General features: G+C 50.7%; 1 protein-coding gene and 1 long non-coding RNA gene across 2 annotated transcripts in view; one reads left to right on the top strand and one right to left on the bottom strand.

The window, feature by feature from the left end:
* Positions 1–4,512, bottom strand: part of LOC128826366 (deleted in malignant brain tumors 1 protein-like) — an 87,327-nt gene extending 82,815 nt beyond the window's left edge. Inside the window, 2 exon segments of the mRNA XM_054009613.1 lie at positions 1,957–2,286; positions 3,722–4,512. Coding sequence (XP_053865588.1) covers positions 1,957–2,286; positions 3,722–3,896 — 505 coding nt within the window. The 5' untranslated portion in view covers positions 3,897–4,512.
* Positions 4,513–8,688: 4,176 nt separating this feature from the next.
* LOC128826703 (uncharacterized) lies at positions 8,689–14,386 on the top strand. Its single transcript, XR_008442872.1, has 3 exons — positions 8,689–10,003; positions 13,525–13,727; positions 14,046–14,386. It is a non-coding gene; the product is annotated as an uncharacterized LOC128826703 (long non-coding RNA).
* The last annotated feature ends 5,768 nt before the right edge of the window (positions 14,387–20,154 follow it).

The following is a 20,154-nucleotide window of genomic DNA, read 5'->3' as shown; positions in this document are numbered from 1 at the left end:
GGGGCAGGGGTCCCGGGGGGCTATCAGGAATGAGATGAGGGGTTGGATGGGGCGGCGGGGGTCAGTCAGGGGACAGGGAAGGGGGGTGGATGGGGCAGCTGTCCAGGGGGCATCAAGGAACGCGGTGGGTTGGATGGGGCAGGAGTCCCGGGGGGCAGACCACGACCCCCTCATGGGGTGAGGAGGAGGGAACCGGTTGTTAACATTTTGGCAGCTCATCACTGGGTGGAGCCTCAAAAGAGCGACCTGCAGAGGTCACAGTAGAGTGGCCGGGGACAGCAGAAGGTGAGGGTGAGCAGAATGGTGAGTGGCTGGCAGGGCAGCTGCCACCAGAGCAAGCACCCAGACAGCAGACCAAGCCAGGCGCTCTCCTCCCCATCCCCATGGTGGGAGCTGAACTCTGGGTCTTCACTAACCAAGGACAACCACTGTGAGTGGGGTGCAGTGGAGGGAGAAGAGAAGGGCACCTTAAAGAAACTTTTCATTGCTGGACTCTAGAATCGGAGGCAAAAGACACTGCCCAACGTACTCTGGGGGAGTGTTTTGCTCATGGTTTTATATTTATAAATCCTGTTTGTGGTGTTTTCCAAAGTTAATGCCAGGGCCTTCCCTCCTTTTATAAAAAGTTTCTTTTCTGCACTGAGACTCTGTGAGCCAGCATCCTGCTGGTCGACCTAACCGGGGCAAGATGTTTGGATGGGACATAGCTGAAGAGAGATGTAAAATGTAGAATATGAGGCTCCAGAAGTGCTGAAGTGAAGCTTGTCACCTGCGCCACGGCAATCCCTTCAGCTGAGCCAATCAGCACATAGAACAAAGCACAGCTGTGGAGACAGGCTGTATTCACTGTCTGGGCCCCGTGGGGGGCCTGAGAATTTACAAAGACAAAGGACCCTCAGCACAAGTCTCAGAAGAGAGACCTCCTCTGGGAAGAGACAATGGTCTGTGCCTACAAAGAAAGAGGAGAAGGGACAAGAGCTCCCTTTCACCCAGGAGGCGGCTGACAGCGTTTGTCTCAGGAACAGGAGATCACAGCCAAGCCTGGAGTAAAACCCTGGAAGGACTGTGGGGTGAGCATTGCTCTACCAGACAGAAAAGTGTCTTGTTCAATGAGTCTAGGCTCTAGTCAGCGTGGTATGATTTTATTGGCCATGGAACCATTTCTTTCCAACCAGTCTCCTTGTTACCCTTCAAATCTCTACACTCTGTGAAATCACTTGTCCTTGGTGTGACTATGAAGGAATCTCGAGCTATGTGTTGATTGGGGCAGAGATGGGAGGTGGAGCTGGTCACCTTGGGAACCTGTTCCTTTGGGAGCAGCAGATCTGTGACTACTGTGAATGCCCAGCGAGACAGGGCCTGGGTGCTCTAGACGGATGCTCGGAGGGCTAAAGGGTGAATTGTGCCTATTGCCAACCTGGAGAGAGGTCACCCCCCCACCCAATGCCTCGAGGTCAAGGTTTGTGTGGCCTGTGGCCGAGGGAGTCGAGGAGCTGCCCCCCAGCGGGCACGGACAAGACTTCCTCATGCTGGGGACCATGGAACCGCACGAATATAATAGTAATATAATATATGGAGATATAGCTCTCTCATAGAACTGGAAGGGACCCCAAAAGGTCATCAAGTCCAGCCCCCTGCCTTCACTAGCAGGACCAAGTACTGATATTTTTGCCCCAGATCCCTAAGTGGGCCCCTCAAGGATTGAACTCACAACCCTAAGTTTAGCAGGCCAATGCTCAACCAATGAGTTATCCCTCCCACTGGGATATTAGGGCCAGCACAACTGCAAATGGAGAGTGCCCCCTACTGACACCCCGTTATCTGCAGTACAGGCCCTTAGCCCCATGCTGGGGCACTGGGGTCAGCGCAGACTCAGACAGGAGAGCTGGCTCCGTGCTGAAAGCTTCCCAGCCCGATCCTTGCACCACCCACAGTGACGTGATGGATGCAAGTTACCTGAGCACACAACACCGGCATCTTCTTTGTGGGTACAGTCATTGTCTCCCCAAGGCCGAGTCTTGCAATCAGAGAGGGCAGCTTCTGTCCCTGTGCAGTGAACGTCATCCAGCCAGATACGGTCAGATCCTCGCCCAAATCGAGCCCCTCGTGGGGCTGATAACGCCGTCCCACAGCCCAGCTGCCTGCACACGACTCCGGCATCCTTTAAGTCCCAGCCGTCATCACACACGGTTCCCCACTGCTGGTTGTGAAGCACCTCGACCCTCCCAGCGCAGCGATTCAGGCTGTTCACCAGTCGGAGCTGAGTTAGTTCTGGGATGTCTGAGTCTGCAAATACCCCAAGGGGATAAACACTCAGGGATGGGCTAGAGGAAAGGAATATGGGACTTTCCCCCTATAGTTTGCTCTGGCTCCCTTTCAGTCCCAGTGTGGCAGACTGGCGGGCTCAGGGGGGCTGAGAATAGGACACTGGGGGGTTCATCTCTGGAGGTCACTACCTCTGATCCAGCCCCAGGCATGAGGAAATGGCTGACTTGTGGGATGGAGATTGGGCCGCAGGGTCTTTTCCCCCCGGGGACGCCGGCTCCAGTACACTCTGTGTGAGGAGGATGAGCTGATGCAGTACGTTGGGGGATGGAGACCTGTGACTTTTCCCCCAGAGGGCAGCAGTGCCAGTTTGGTCCCAGCTCAGGCCAGGGCAGAGGCTGGTGTGGGGGGAACAGGCACTGGGCTTTCACGTCTGGGGCCCTGGGTCCAAGCTGGTAGTGAGTGGAAGTCGCAGCCATTGCAGCTCTCTGATGCCCAAAATGTGAAATGAGCTGCTGGGGTTAATTCCCCTCCGTGACAGGACAGGTGTGTGCAGGCCAGGCCAGCCCTCAGTCTGAGCGGCTCCCAGCCGAGGGGCAAAGGGCAAAACTAGTCAGGAGACTGAACTGCCCTTTGCCCCTGCCTGGGCTCCCTCCCCGTCTGCGTCCCGATGACCCTGCCTTACTGGAGACAACAGCAGCAGCCTCACGGGGCTGTAGTTCTGCTCCCCAAAGCCTCCACTGGGGCTGACTGGGGCTGACTCAGCTCCTCTAAATTCCACAGCGTCCAGACAGACAGGGCCGGTGCCGTGCTTAACTGAGCACCCTCCTGTGGTGACGGCACCTCGGCAGCCCAGCTCCTGGTACCCCACCCCCACCTCCCACAGGCCCCAGCTAGCATCACAGCGCCCCAGTGTAGGTACACAGCACCTCCACTTGCTCTTTGCAGAGGTGGGGCCACTCACCAGCCACAGCTAGGGCTAAGCTGAAACAGCTCTAACAATAACTAAAGGCAAAAGTATCTGTTGGGGCAGATCATACCCCAGGGTAAATCTGGGCTCACCCCAGACTGACGCAGTTCAGCCAGGAGCTGTCAGAGCCCAAATTTCAATCACCCTTACAGGGCCAGGGTAAGCCCTTGAGACACTGAAAGACTGGGGCATTTCCTCAGGTACCCAACATCCAGGATGCCCTGGGCTCTGCTCACTCTGCCAAACAGCCTGCCTTGTTAACAATTCACTGGTGGGGAAACTGAGGGGGTGATGGGCTGAGACCATGGGGTGAGTCTGGTGAAAGCAGGATTTGAACCCATGTCTGCAGTGCTACACTTGAACGACTAGATTAAATAACCTTAACTCTGCCCTTCCTCCCCTCAATTTATGAGATAGCTGAACACTCCAGCATGCACCCCACACATACATACAGACTCGGCACCCTCTCCCTATGTTTGTATTTACCTGCCATGGGGAATCCTGTCATGGAAGCTGAAAGAAAGCAAAGAAATGAGGTAAGTCTCTGTCTCCATGTCTGTTCACCTTGGGAATCTCCAAACACTGGCTGATGTAAGCAGTGGCCTGAGTGAGCTCTCCCCTGCCATCTCTTGATGCAGTGAAAGAAAAGATTCAGCTGCATGTTGTACTTCAGTGACCTCTCTACTGCCCCTCAAGGAGATGGATTGCCTCTCCTGCCCCTCCTGTCAGTGTTGGTCGCATCCACACAGAAGTGCTGTAGCTGCAGAGCTGCCACTGGGCCACTGTAATGTTTCCAGTGCAGAAGTGCCCTAAAGACGGCAAAAGACAAGACCTGGTGAGTGACGTCAGAACCAATGACACTGCACCAGCCCTTCCAAACCAAGCCACCTCTTTCACACTGCCTGCATCTGTGAAGGACCCCCACACCCTGCTCTCCTCAGGCCTGGCTTGTGACAGCCCCACACGCTGTGTAATGGAGTGCTAAACTGTATTATATCGCTCAGCCAACCGGTGGCGATGTGTGTAAAATACCTTTTTAAAAGCTAACCTCAGCCATTTCTGGCAGAGCATTAAAGGACCGTGGTGTGTAAAAGCAAGATCTGTGACCAGTCCATGTCTGGTACAGAAGAACACGATGGTGTCTGGAGTAAACTAAGAACAGAAATAGAAGGAACAAAGCTACAAAGGTTGCAGGATCTTGTCACCATGCCACTCTGCAGTGCCCCAGAGAACTTCAGCTTTCACAAACTTCACCATGGACACACTGGAAACAAGATTTCACATTGCTGCCAAGCTGCACAAAGAAACTGGAGAGACGCAGGTATCTTCTTTAATGTAGGCTATGGGAAGCTGGCAGAGCATATCTTTAAATCCTTTCATATTACTGAAGAGAGTCATAGAGGTGACTATGAAAGGGGTCTGGCTATGTTTGATGCATACTTTATATCTCAGAGAAATGTGGCTTATGGAAGAGCTTGTTTTCACCAGAGAACTCAATAACCAGGGGAAAGTTTTGAATGTTTTATAAGAGCTCCGCATATATAAGCTGAAAACTGTGATTTTGGGAATGCAAAGTTTGAAAATATCACAGACAAGCTGGTTATTGGGTTAACAGATAAAATCCTTTCACAGCAGCTACAACTGAAGAGAGATTTAACTCTAGCCACAGGTATTCAAATAGCAAACCAGTCTGAATTAGTCAAACAACAGAACAAAAGGCAGGAGCAACTTGAAAAATATGAAACTAGCTTAGGCAACGTCTACACTAGCCCTTGCTGCAGTATAAGTTATGTTGCTCAGGGGTTGGAAAAAGCCACCCCTGAGTGATGTAAGTTACACTGACCTAAGCACCGGTGTGGACAGCACTATGTGGGCGGACGAAGCTCTCCCATGAACATAACTACTGACGTTCACAGGGCTGGAGTAGTTAAGCCAACTGGAGAGCTCTCCTGTCAGCTCACATTGGTTACATTACAGAGCTTACAGCAGCACTAGTGCATCGCTGAAGCTCCGCCACTGTAAACTCTCCAGTGTAGCTGTAGTCTTAGCCCTGGTCTACACTACAGAATTGGGTCGAATTTAGCCACGTTAGATCGATTTTATAATGACTGCATCTACAAACACAACCCCGTTCCATCGACCTAAAGGGTTTTTAAAATTGACTTCTGTACACCTCCCCAGCGAGGGGAGTGGCACTAAAATTGACCTTGCTGGGTCGAATTTGGGGCAGTGAGCACACAAATCAACATTATTGGCCTCCGGGAGCTATCCCAGAGTGTTCCAATGTGACCGCTGTGAACAGCACTTTCAACTCCGATGCACTAGCCAGGTACACAGGAAATGCCTGGGAACTTTTGAATTTCATTTCCTGTTTGGTCAGAGTGGTGAGCTCAGCAGCACAGGTGACCATGCAGTCCCCCCAGAATCGCAAACGAGCTCCAGCATGGAGAGAACGGGAGACATTGGATCTGATTGCTGTATGGGGAGAAGAATCTATGCAGGCAAAACTCTGATCATAAAGAAGAAATGCTAATATATATGCCAAAATCGCACAGGGCATGATGGACAGAAGCTACAACAGGGACACACAGCAGTGCCACATGAAAGTCAAGGAGCTCAGGCAAACCTACCAAAGACAGAGGAGGCAAACAGTCACTCTGGGTCAGAGCCCCATAGATACCTTTTCTATGATCAGCTGCATGGCATTCTAGGGGGGGACCCTACCACTACCCCACCACTGTCCATGAACACCTGCAAGAAGGAAGTCTCATGCAACACGTAGGAGGATTTTGTGAATGAGGAGGAGGAGGAGGAGAATGTGCAGCAGGCAAGTGGTGAATCCGTTCTCTCTGGCAGCCAGGACCTTTTCATTCCCCTGGAGCCAATACCTTCCCAAGGCGGGATCCCCAACCCTGAAGGCAGAGAAGGCACCTCTGGTGAGTGCACATTTGTAACTACATTACAGGGGTTAAAAGCAATAGTGTTCAATGTTTGATTTTCCCTGAAAACTTGGGATGCATTTGTGGCCAGTACAGCTACTGGAAAAGTCTGTTAATGTGTCTGGGGATGGAGTGGGAATCCTCCAGGGACATCTCCATGAAGCTCTTCTGGAGGTACTCTGAAAGCCTTTGCAGAAGGTTTCTGGGGAGGACTGCCTTATTACTAGCTTCACCAAGCTAGTAGCAAGTAGTCTGGAATCGCTGCAGCACAAACTATGGCAGCAAATGGTCCTGGGATTTGGTCACATTAGTAGTATACGGCTCGATAGTATTCATCACCATGCATTTTTGACAGGTGTCCACACCCCATTTAGGGCTTATGTCCCACCTTCCCTCCCCGTTTCTGTTGGCGCCAAAGTTTGGTGCCATCAGCCATTTTGAATTTTTTTTTTATGTGGGTTTAAATAGGGGAAGTGTTGTGTGTGTTTGTGCTTGGATACATTTAGAGGAAAAGGTTGAAAGAATAGAATGAGAGAGTTTAAAGATGAAAAAAGAAAGTTTGGGTAAGATTTATAGAAAAAAAGGAAACAAAGGTTATTTGGGGAGGTTGAGTAAGGAGATTGGATGGTAAAGGTCTAGTTTGGCAGGTTATTAAAGAATAGAAAGAGATTTTTGTTTTTAAATGGCTAGTTTGAAAGAAGAGAGGAAAGTTATTAAAGAAAAGAGAGATGATGGTAAAGGCCTAGTTTGGTATGCTATTAAAGAATAGAAAATTTTGAGATAAATGTAAAAGGTGTATTAACTATCAGGCTAGGTCAAGAAAAAAAGCTTTTAAAAATATTAAAAACTAGATTTCAAAGAAAAATGTACTAAGGCAGAGCCTGTTTAGTAAGCACATGGCCAAGAACTATAAAGGGAGGCTAAGAAAAACATATTTAAACTATTCAATACCAGTGTAGGTTAAGACAAAAGTATTTAAAAACATTAAAAACTAGGTTTAAAAGGTAAATTTGCTAAGGCAAAGCCTGTTTAGTTATCACATGGTAAAAACTATAAAGGGTGGCTAAGAAGAACACATTTAAACTATTAACTATCAGGCTAGGTTAAGAAAAGAGCAAAGATAGAGAGCACATGGTTGAATCAGAGAGAGAGAGACTTTTTACCTTTCCAGCTTTTTGGTAGAACAAGGCAACTTTCCAGTTTCAGACCCTCTCAGACTTGTTATCACCACCTTTGGATCAGCCCAATTAGCGTTTGTTCTACAGCAGCATCATAGAATTCATTTTCCTGAACCAATCCTAGTCCCAAGATTTTAAACAAGAGCCAACTCCCTTCTCTCCTCCCTCCCCATCCTTTCTCCCCCCTCCCCGTGAGTGGCAGTAGCTATGTTCATGGGAGAGCGTCTTCCACCCACATAGTGCTGTCCACACTGGTGCTTAGGTCGGTGTAACTTACATAGCTCTGGGGTGACTTTTTCCCATCCCTGAGCAACATAAGTTATACTGCAGCAAGTGCTAGTGTAGACATAGCCTAAGCTAGTTTCATGTTTTTCAAGTTGCTCCTGCTTTTTGTTCTGTTGTTTGACTAATTCAGACTGGTTTGCTATTTGAATAGCTGTGGCTAGCGTTAAATCTCTCTTCAGTTGTAGCTGCTGTGAAAGGATTTTACCTGTTAACCCAATAACCAGCTTGTCTGTGATATTTTCAAACGTTGCAATCCTCTCTCCTTACTCAACCTCCCCAAATAACCTTTCTTTCCTTTTTTTCTCTAAACCTTTCCCAAACTTTCTTTTTCATCTTTAAACTCTCTCACTCTATTCTTTCAACCTTTTTCTCTAAATGTATCCAAGCACAAACACACACAACACTTGCCCTATTCAAACACACACACACACACACACAAAATTTTCAAAATGGCTGACTGCGCCAAATGTCGGTGCCAACGGAAATGGGGTGGGAAGATGGGACATAAGCCCTAAATGGGGCATGGAAACCTGTCAAAAATGCATGGTGATGAATACTATCGAGCCATATACTACTCGCATTCAAGCAACATTCAGTCTATATCTTTCTGTGTTAGCCTCAGGAGAGTGATATCATTCATGGTCACCTAGCTGAAATAGGGGATTTTTTGTAAAGGAACAGTAAAAAGACCCTGTTCATGCTGGGCTGTTTGTGCTTGGCTAAAAGGGATCATCCCTGAGAATAGCCATGCCGTGGGGAGAGGGGTGAAGGGATCATCCCAAATAGCCATGCGGAGGGGTGGGGGGAGGGATGTGTTGCACAGCCACCCGCAAACCACAGCCCCTCCTTTTAAATGGCAAACCCAACCAGCATTGCTTGCTATGGGAAAGGAGGGCGCTGCAGTTTGAAAATATTCCCACATGTTATGAAGGCATTAAAAGCCAAACCCACATACCCTTTGGATTACCATGGCTGCCTAGAAACCAAATTCTGTTGCCCAGCTGTGTGTGATGTGTCACCATACTGGCAGGCGCTCAATATAAAAGGCAAAATGCGACCTTGTACCTAAAGCACATGTGCTGTCTGCTGTGAATTGTTTGATTCACTGTGAAAGAGTCTCCCTTTTGTTCTCAGAAATGTATCATCTTAAATTTTACTCTCCCTTTTTATCCCCCCGCAGGTGAAAATGTTTCTATGCTCCCCCTATCATCTCTGTCCCTGAGGTTATCGCAGACTAGAAGGTGAAAAAAACACGCTCGTGATGACATGTTTTCCAAGCTCATGCAGTTCTCCCGCACTGATAGGTCACAGGTGAATGCATGGAGGCATTCAGTAGCAGAGTTCAGGAAAGCATTAAGTGAGCGTGATGAGAAGAGGCAGGATGCAATGCTGAGGCTAATGGGGGAGCAAACGGACATGCTCAGGCATCTGGTGAAGCTGCAGGAAAGCCAACAAGAGCACAGACCGGACCTGAGCTGGGCTCCCTTATTGGCGTGGCTGCCTGGTCAATCAGACTGACTTGGGGCACTGGCTACTATCCATTGGCCTTAGTCCGGAGGTCTCTGATTGGCTAGAGGCCCTCTCAGTCCCAGGGTCCCAACTGCTCCTTGACCCCTCCCCTCTCTCCTGTCATGGGGAGAGGGCAGCCAAACAACCCACCCAATGCCAGTGAGGGCAGCCGGCCCCTTCACAACAGACACATTTACAAGAACCATCACTCAGTTTGAGACCTGCCAGATCTGGAACCCAGTGACAGTGTTCACCTCAAATTGGATGAACAAAAAGGACGGACGGCTCCAGCTGTCATCGAGAAAAATAATTCAGTGCCCAGATCACAGTGACCGAGACTGACAGGGGGGAGTTCAACAGAAACCATCCACAGAGCAAATCCGACAGAAGGCAGATGCTGAACGAGAAGATGATGACTCAAGGATTCCAGAACAACCCCAGTCAGTCATTGCAACTAGCGGCCAGCCAGATGGGCAAGCTGCTACACATTGACGTTTTGCAGTTAAGAGCCCAGGGTGGTTCAGAGACACTGGACAGACTGATCCATCCTAAACTTCACAGCCAGCATAACAGTGTGAACAAATGTCAGGAACATGGAACTTAATGGGGGAGATGGACTGGGATGTTAACCTGTCACGCTCTGTTCAGCCACTGGGTGGTTCTGTGTCTAACATTCCTTAGAGAGCCGAACCTCAGCCGTACCTGGCAGGGCAGTAAAGGATCTAATGATGAACAGAGCTGGGGTGGATGAGCATAAGAACAGCCATACTGGGTCAGACCAAAGGTCCAACCAGCCCAGTATCCTGTTTACCAACAGTGGCCAATGCCAGGTGCCCCAGAGGGAATGAACCTAACAGGTAATTATCAAGTGATCTCTCTCCTGCCATCCATCTCCACCCTCTGACAAACAGAGGCTAGGGATACCATTCCTTACCCATCCTGGCTAATAGCCATTAGTGAACTTTAAGCTCCATGAATTTATCTAGTTCTCTTTTAAACACTGTTATAGTCCTAGCCTTCACATCCTCCTCAGGCAAGGAGTTCCACTGGTTGGCTGTGCACTATGTGAAGAACTTGCTTTTATTTGTTTTAAACCTGCTGCCCATTAATTTCATTTGGTCCCCCCTTGTTCTTATATTATGGGAACAAGTAAATAACTTTTCCTTATTCAATTTCTCCACACCACTCATGATTGTATGTACCTCTATCATATCCCCCCTTAGTCTCCTCTTTTCCAAGATGAAAAGTCCTAGCCTCTTTAATCTCTCCTCATATGGGACCCATTCCAAATCCCTAATCATTTTAGTTGCCCTTCTCTGAACTTTTTCTAATGCCAGTATATCTTTCTTGAGATGAGGAGAACACATCTGTACGCAGTATTCAAGATGTGGGCATACCATGGATTTATATAAGGGCAATAAGACATTCTCCATCTTATTCTCTATCCCTTTTAAAATGATTCCTAACATCCTGTTTGCTTTTTTGACTGCGGCTGCACACTGCGTGAGCGTCTTCAGAGAACTATTCACAATGATTCCAAGATCTCTTTCCTGATTAGTTGTAGCCAAATTAGCCCCCATCATATTGTATGTATAGTTGGGGTTATTTTTCCCAATGTGCATTACTTTACATTTATCCACATTAAATTTCATTTGCCATTTTGTTGCCCAATCACTTAGTTTTGTGAGATTTTTTTGAAGTTCTTCACAGTCTGCTTTGGTCTTAACTATCTTGAGCAGTTTAGTATCATCTGCAAACTTTGTCACCTCACTCTTTACCCCTTTCTCCAGATCATTTATGAATAAGTTGAATAGGATTGGTCCTAGGACTGACTCTTGGGGAACACCACTAGTTACCCCTCTCCATTCTGAAAATTTACCATTTATTCCTACACTTTGTTTCCTGTCTTTTAACCAGTTCTCAATCCATGAAAGGCTCTTCCCTCTTATCCCATGACAACTTAATTTCTGTAAGTGCCTTTGGTGAGGGACCTTGTCAAAGGCTTTCTGGAAATCTAAGTACACTATGGATCCCCCTTGTCCACATGTTTGTTGACCCCATTCAAAGAACTCTAATAGATTAGTAAGACGTGATTTCCCTTTACAGAAACCATGTTGACTTTTGCCCAACAAGTTATGTTCTATTGTCTGACAATTTCATTCTTTACTATTGTTTCAACTAATTTGCCCGGTACTGACATTATGGCCGGGATCACCTCTAGAGCCCTTTTTAAATATTGGCATTATATTAGCTATCTTCCAGTCATTGGGTACAGAAGCTGATTTAAAGGACAGGTTACAAACCATAGTTAATAGTTCCACAATTTCACATTTGAGTCCTTTCAGAACTCTTGGGTGAATGCCATCTGGTCCCAGTGACTTGTTAATGTTAAGTTTATCAATTAATTCCAAAATCTCCTCTAGTGACCAGACCACACCTGGGACAGGAGCATGACACATCCTACTCCCCCCAGGTCTGGCCAGGACTAGCACTCTCCTTGGGGTGTCTGTGTGTGTATTTGTGAGTGTGTGTGTGTCAGTGTGGCAGGGGGGACAGTTACAGTGCCTGACCTCCCCAGTGTGAGTGTGTATGGGGGGGCAGGATAGTTACAGTGCGTAACCTCCCCCGCCTCCCCAGTGTGTGTGTGTATGGGGGGCAGTTACAACATGTGAACTCGCCCTGCCTGCCCAGTGTACAAGGGGGTTGTTACCATAGTTACCCTAGTCCTCTTTCACTGGGCGTTAAGTCGAATTAGGAACCTTCAGTTCATGCCAGCAGTGTCCACACAGGTCAGTCCGAATGCAGCTCTTTGGTGCACTCTGCAATTCACACCCCCGCAGCTGGCTCTGTGAGCAGTGTAGACATGACTGGGGAGTGAGCATCCTTCCAAAAATGGGGGAAATTGGGTTTGAAAATAGGAGCACTGGAATTCAAGCAAGAAGCCAAGATTGTGGGTGAGCTGATAATCGGTTTGGATTTCACTGAGGCTAATAAGTACACAATGAATCAATGTAATATGTTCATTCTAGAGAATGAATTCTTCACCAGACTCCGGACCCAAGCAGTGCTGCTCTCAGATCAAGGTAGAAACTTTGAATGCCAAGTGTTTCTGCAGCTTTGTGAGATTCCAGGAGCTCCATAAACCTGCCCCAGCCCTGCACACCCAGCACAGTCTGATAGGATGGTAGAAAGTTTGTCTGACTCGGGGGTTTTACAGATTCATAGATTCCTAGGTCAAAAGGGACCACTGTGATCATCTAGTCTGAGTCCTGTATAGCACAGGCCAGAGACCTGCCCTGAAATAACTCCTAGAGTGTTTAGAAAAACATCCAATCTTGAGTTAAAAGTTGTCAAAAATGATGCAGATTCCACCATGACCCTTGAATCCACCAGCCATTGGATCCTGTTTCTCCTTTCTCTGCTAGATTGACGAGCCCATGATGAAATACTTGTTCCCCGGGCCCGTGTAGATACTTACAGACTGTGACCAAGTCACCCCTTAACCTTCTCTTTGTTAAGCTAAACAGATTAAGTAGGTTTTCTAGTCCTTTACTCACTCTCATGGCTCTTCTCTGAGCCCTCTCCAACTCATCAACATCTTTCTTGAACTGGGGACACCAGAACTGGACACAGGATTCCAGCATTGATCACACCAGTGCCAAATGCAGAAGTAAAATAAACTATCTGCTCCTACTAGAGATTCCCCTGTTTGTGCATTGCAGAATCACAGCAGCTCTTTTGGCCACAGTGTCTCACTGGGAGCTTGTGTTCAGCTGATGATCCACCGTGACCCCCAAAAATTTTTCAGGTTTCAGAGTAGTAGCCGTGTTAGTCTGTATCTGCAAAAAGAATAGGAATACTTGTGGCACCTTAGAGGCTAACAAATTTATTGTAGCATAAGCTTTCGTGGGTTACAGCTCACTTCATTAGATGCATGTAGTGGAAAATACAGAAGGAAGATATATATATACACAGGGAACATGAAACAATGGGTGTTACCATACACATTATAAGGAGAGTGATCAGTTAAGGTGAGCTATTGTCAGCAGGAGAGAAAAATAACTGTTTGTAGTGGTAATGAAAATGGCCCATTTCCAGCACTTGACAAGGAGATATAAGGAACTGTAGGTGGGGGGAAAGATAAGCATGGAGAAATAGTTTTACTTTGTGTAATGGCCCATCCACTCCCAGTCTTTATTCAAACCTAATTTAATGGTGTCCAATTTGCAAATTAATTCCAATTCAGCAGTCTCTCGTTGGAGAGATACTACTTCCCAGGAGAGAGTTAACCATGTAAGTATGGCCCATGTTCTTGGTCCCTAGATGTATACATTTGCAAGTCGTTGTATTAAAATGCATATTGTTTGATTGCACCTAGTTTACCAAGCATCCAGATCTCTAAACTTCAGGACCAGCTCCAGGCACCAGCGAAGGAAGCAGGTGCCTGGGGCGGCCAATAGAAAGGGGGGGCACTCCGTGCATTATTGGGCTTCCATGTCCAGTCTGCAGCGGGAATTCGGCTCTTCGGCGGCACTTCAGCGGCACCTCAACTCCGCTTCAGTCTTCGGCGGCAATTCAGTGGTGAGTCCTTCACTCTGTCTCGTCCTTTTCAGCGGCAGCTCTATCAGGTTTTTCTTTTTTCTTTTTTTTTTTTTTTGCCACTTGGGGTTGCAAAAAAGCTGGAGCCGGCCCTGCTCAACCTGTCCTCTTCATTATTTACACTCTCCCAACTGTGTCATCTGCAAACTTTCTCAGTGATGAGCTCTTCTTTCACTGTCCAGCAACAGAGCCATCGTCTCTATATTGGGGCTTGCAAAGTGGATTGCTGGCCCTCTGGAAATGCTGGTGGGTGCTGAGAGGGAGCTGAGATTTTACTGTTAACTTGTCTTTATTCTCCAGGTTCTGTCAGTGCCTGAGTCTGAGAAGGGCCGTGTCTGTGGACAGCACATTTCATGGCTGACTGTGACCCCAGTGGCTGTCTCTGGTTGTGTGTTGTATGGCACCAAGCACAGTGGCAGTGCTGAGGGGACTGGGTTGGGAGAGATGAGACCAGGGCTCCATTCCCAACAGCTGTTATCACATCCCCTCTCTGTGTTCCTATTGCCCCTCTCTATCCCCTCCATTTAGCCTGAGCTCTTGGGGGCAGAGACTGCCTGTCACCCTGCCAGTGCAGAGCCCAGCACCACAGGGCCTTGAGCTCGGCATACAGTGCTGCCGTAACATGAATTCTTATGTTTGCATAATAAATAATAATTAATATTTAATAATTTAATAATATTTAATATATGTAATAGTTAATAATAATAGTTAAGAAATGGAGCCTCAAACACTGAACAAACATGGTAAGAGCAGGACAGGAGTTAGGTCATTTGGGGAATCCTATGTGAAGTTCTGGTCACCTGAGTGCAAGGCAGATGGATTCAGATGGGACCAGGTGCAGAGAAGGGCTGCTAGGGTGGTTGGGGGATGGAGGCTGGTCATATGAGAGGAGCCTGGAAGAGCTTGGCTGGTTTAGCTGGCACAGCACAGGCTGAGCAGGGATCTGATTGCGCTGTATGAATCCATCGGGGGAACGCTGGGGAGGGAGAAGAGCTACTGAAGCCAAAGGACAACGTTGGCCCAAGAAGAAATGGGGATAAACTGTCCAGGAGTCACGTTAGGCTGGAAATGAGAAGAAGGTTCCGGAACAGCCTCCTAACGGGTGAGGGGAGAACGCGCTAACTCACGTGAAGATGGAACTTGATAAGTGTGTGACTGGGATTCTATAACATGCCCTTCCAGCCCTGTGTCCCGTGTTCCTAAACAGACCAGCCGAGGGCAGCTGGGAAACACCTCCAGGATTCAGAGACATGCCAGTTTCTTTTTACTCTTTTAACACTTAACAAAAGTTAAATTAATTGCATTGTAAAATTGTATGTGCAGCTAAATAGATCCTGGTACCACCGCCTACTCTAACTACCAGACTACACTCCCCTTCCCAAGGCAGCAATAGACCCCAGAAGTCCTGGCTCCCCGCCCCCCGCTCTAACCACAAGACCCCACTCCACTTCCCAGGAATAGACCCCAGGAGTCCTGGCTCAGAGGACACAGCTACGCCGTGTCTGATGGGTGGGGCTGGAGAATCTCAGGGTGCCCCCAGGGCTATTCAAAGCCAGAGCAAAGGGAAAAGGCCACTCACCCCAAAGCCAGACCAGGAGGATGGGGATCTTTGTCTTCCCGGTTCCAGCGCAGGCAGCTGAGCTCCTGCCAAGGGGGTGCCTAGCTGGGAGCAGGAGGCACCCGGGAAACCCCATGTTCATAGCACACGCCTTGTGGGGCAGCGTGGCCAGGGGTTAGGGCAGGCGGTCGTCCTTATGAGAGAGGCAGGCTGAGCTCGATGTGACGGTCACAGGCTGGGAGGCTGGGGAGATGGGGCAGGCACCCAAGGGGGCAGGGACCCAAGGGGTCAGGGGGTGTGACAGACCTCTCACTTCAGAGACTCCTCCCGCCATGCCCCCTGCAGTGACCCAGTGGGTGTGTGCGACTGAGCCCACAGAGGAGAAGTGAACCCTGCGCTGTGGCTTTATTGATATTATTGGATTGTGAAATATGTGTTCCTGGAACATGTTGAACAAACAAACCCCTCTTGGCACAGCTGGTTCTGGGACACATGGGGCAGAGGGGCTATTCCTGGAGTTGGTTCACAGGGAGTCAGCAGAACTGATCCACGGAGGCCTGGTGGACTCAGGACAGGTGCACAGGTTTGACTGCAGGTGCGAGGATCAGCCCATGCAGTTAAAGCGATGCTGAGGGCTGTGTGAACGCCCTTACTCCAGTTGAATGAGGATGAGGCTTGGCTTGATCTACACCTAAAGCTTCGGTCAACCCAACTACATCGCTCAGGGGGATGAAAAATTCAGACCCCTGGAGACATGATTAAGCCGATCTAAGCCCTGGTGTAGACACCAGAAGGTGGAACGAAGAATTCTCTCATTGGCCTGGCCACCGCCGCTTGGAGGGCTGGATTAACTACAGCAAAGCCTCTTCCATTGCTGTAGTGTCTGCATCACAACACCACAGCAGTGTAGCTGAGCTGTGCCACTACTGGGTTTGTGGCGTAGACACAGCCCTTGTCTACCCAGGGAAGGGGCATCACTGACCTGGCCTCATGCCATGGGGACTCCCCTGTGTACCTAGAGCAGGTCCATTCACACATGAGTTTATGCCCAGGCCACATTCCCATGTTGTGATCTCGGCAAATCCTGAAAGGATTGCAGATTACGGTTCAGTGTCTGGCTAGCTCCTGAAGGTGCTCGGGGTGGATGTTTGGTCTATGCCCCTGTGAAGAACTGGGCCTGTTCTCACTGTGGTCTGTGAATGCTGACAGGGGAGTGTGGCTGGAATAGTCTGCATTGCGGGATGGTAGACTGCCCGAGGGCGCATACCTGAGTGTGTAACATGAGAACCCAGGAAGAGGTTGAAGGCCAGGTGATACCTTGGCCCGGGAAACTGAACAAAGGCTGTGGGAGGGGTCGCTGAAGCGAGAGTGGGGGAAGCAGGCTGGAGAGATGGCTGAGAGGCAGAGATGGCTCTGACCTCCCAAGGGGGGCTGGGCTGGGATGCCCTGGGACCCCAAGATGGACCTAACTGAGGGGGTCCTGTTGTCTGTGCCTGCAAGACCTGTCTTGGACTGCATTCCTGTCATCCAAATAAACCTTCTGCTTTACTGGCTGGCTGAGAGTCGCAGTGAATCGCAGGAAGCCGGGGGTGCAGGGCCCTGAGTCCCCCGATACTCCGCGACAACTGGTGGCAGCGGCAGGATCTACTGCACCCCGTGGACGGCGCTTCCTGCAGTAAGTGACTGGGGAGCAGTAAAACGAAGGGGGATTGACGGGGACCAGGCGTGCTGAAGAGTGAGAGAGAGACAGTTATTACCCCTGGGAGTGTGTGACCAGCGAGAAGGACTTTTGCAGTAACAGGGTCCCCCGGGGGGATCGCAGCGAGTGGTCCCAGGGGCGGAGGAGTCTGCAGCTCGACCCTGGCAGAGAGGTGGTGACCTCGAGAAGGGCTGGCACACTAGGGGTCCCCCTGGGAACTGTGGGGAGCTGTGAGCACACAGGCCGGTGAGTGGCCAGCAGGAAGATGTATGCCAAGCGGCTTAAGAGCGACCTGGTGGAGCTGTGCAAGCAGAGGGGGCTGTGCATTGGGAGGTTCACCAAAGCACAGCTCATTGCCCGGCTGGAGGCGGAAGATCGCGCGAATGAACTGATCCCTGTGTCTCAGGGAAGCAGCCTGGCAAATGCAGCGCAGGCACCAGTGTCTGTCCCAGCTGGGAGGGGTCAGCCGGCTGCTGAGGGCTTCCCGAGACCCCTCCTTCCTATGCCTAGGGGAAGGGTGGGGAGGAGCCCAGCAAATACCGAAGGCGCCGTGGCTCCCCCGGCCAGCAGGGGACCCTCCCGGCGAAGCTCGCCAGCCAGCAGAGGATCCTCCCGGCGACGTTCGGCATCCGGGGAGCGGAATTGGCTGGAATGGGAGAAAGAGCTAAAACTGAGAGAGCTGGAGGATCGTGAACAACAGAGACAGCATGAAGAGAGACAGCGTCAGCGTGAAGAGAGACAGCGTCAGCATGAACGGGAGGAGAAAGAGAGACAGCATCAGCGTGAACGGGAGGAGAAAGAGAGACAGCATCAGCGTGAACGGGAGGAGAATGAGAGACAGAGACAGGAGAATGAGAGACAGCGTCAGCATGAACTGGAACTGGCGAGATTGAAGGGCAGCGAACCCCCGGCTGCGGTGAGTGAGGGGGGACCCAGGACTGCACGGAGCTTTGATAAGTGCATCCTGGCCCCACGCAAGGAGGGGGAGGACATGGATGACTTCCTGGAGGCCTTTGAGACGGCCTGCGAGCTGCACCGGGTTGATCCCGCGGACAGACTCCGGGTCCTTACCCCCTTACTGGACCCCAAAGCCGTGGCATTGTACCGCCAACTGGGAGAGGCAGAGAAAGGGGACTACGAACTATTCAAAAAGGCCCTGCTACGTGAGTTTGGGCTGACTCCTGAAATGTACCGGGAAAGGTTCCGGAGTCAAGATAAAACCCCTGAGATCTCATATCTGCAACTAGCCGCCCGCATGGAAAGATACGCCAGCAAGTGGGCTGGTGGGGCCCAGACGAAGGAGGACCTGATTAAACTGCTGGTACTGGAGCAACTGTATGAGCGGTGCCCATCCGACCTGAGGCTGTGGTTGGTGGACAGAAAGCCAGAGAACCCGCGACACGCCGGGCAGCTGGCCGATGAGTTTGTAAAGAGCCGGTCAGGAGATAGAAGGGAGGAGTCCCAAAGGAACAGTCCCACCACAACGCAGAGAGAGAGTCACCATGGGACCTCCCCGTGGGAAAATACAGAAAAACCCCATCAGAGGGGAACATCTGGCGTCAGGACCATCCGACCCACCCGGGGGGACCCATGGGACATGGGCTGCTACCACTGTGGCCAAAAGGGCCACATACGGGCCCAGTGCCCTAGGCTCAGGGACAGACTGAGCAGACCGAACCCACAGAGGGTTGACTGGGTAGAGACCCAGCCCGGCGAAAGGCAACATTCCCAGGGAAGGGGGGCTGGCAGAGTACCACCTGCTAAGGAGGGAGGAGAGCTCCAGGCCAGCTCCTCTAGGGGGCTGGATGCTCCAGACTCAGGGTTTTTGGTTTATATGGTAGGCGCGGGGCTGTCCCTCCGGAGAGAGTACCTTGTTCCCCTGGAGGTGGATGGGAGGAAGGTCAATGGATACTGGGATACGGGCGCAGAGGTGACGCTGGCCCGGCCCGAGGTGGTGGCCCCAGATCAGGTGGTGCCCAACACCTACCTGACCCTGACGGGGGTGGGCGGAACACCAGTCAAAGTACCCGTGGCAAGGATACACCTGAAGTGGGGGGCCAAGGAGGGCCCCAAGGATGTGGGGGTACACCCGTATTTGCCCACTGAGGTATTGATGGGGGGGGACCTGGAGAACTGGCCAAGCAACCCCCAAAAGGCACTGGTTGTGACCCGCAGTCAGAGCCGGCGAGGGGCACTGCGCCCTGGCCTTGGGGGGGGTGCCTTGCCTGAGGCGCAGGACCCTAACCTGGTGGGGAGGGAACGCCCAGGGACACGGCTCAGGGAGGCTGCAGCTTCAGGCCCAGTGGGTGAGGAAGAGCAGGTGGCCATCCCTGTCCCAGCTGCTGAGTTCCAGGCCGAGTTACAGAGAGACCCCTCCTTGCGGAAGATAAGGGACCTAGCCGACCTCAATGCGGTACAGACCATGGGACGAGGTGGCCGGAAAAGGTTCCTGTGGGAGAAGGGGTTCCTGTACCGAGAATGAGCTCCCCCAGGGGAAATGGAGTCAGGGGGGATCAGGAGGCAGCTGGTGGTACCCCAGAAGTATCGCCGCCAGCTGCTGGGCCGGGCCCATGACATTCCCCTCTCAGGGCACCAGGGAACCTGGCGTACCCAGCAGAGGCTGCTACGGAGCTTTTACTGGCCTGGGGTCTTTGTTACTGTCCGACAGTACTGCGGATCCTGTGACCCCTGTCAGAGGGGGAGGAAGGCCTGGGACAAGGGGAAAACAGCTTTAGGACCCTTGCCCAGCATAGAGGAGCCTTTCCGGAGGGTGGCCAAGGTTAAAAGGGCGGCTCTAAACCAAGAGAGCCCAAAGCACAGACCTCCAAACTGGAGCGCTGGGAGAAGACCACAGCCCAGTTGGAGCCCCAGAGGTATGGGGGTGGGGAAAGGGCACAGGCCGCATAAACCTTCCCACATGCGAACTGCGAGTGCCATCAAGCACCCCCGACCTAAGAGGGGGCGTGCAACTGAAGGGGCCTGGTGTAATTCTCACCAAGGAATGGGAGGGATGCGGGGGCATCCATGGGAACGGGGGTAGGTTCGAACTTCCCCGGGTCACTGGCTAAAGTGACCCTGCTCAGTTCGGTCTCGAAAGGGGGAGAGATGTGAAGAACTGGGCCTGTTCTCACTGTGGTCTGTGAATGCTGACA

Source organism: Malaclemys terrapin, chromosome 20 (assembly GCF_027887155.1).
Source record: "Malaclemys terrapin pileata isolate rMalTer1 chromosome 20, rMalTer1.hap1, whole genome shotgun sequence".
NCBI lineage: Eukaryota > Metazoa > Chordata > Testudines > Emydidae > Malaclemys > Malaclemys terrapin.
This window is presented reverse-complemented; position numbering and strand designations above follow the sequence as displayed.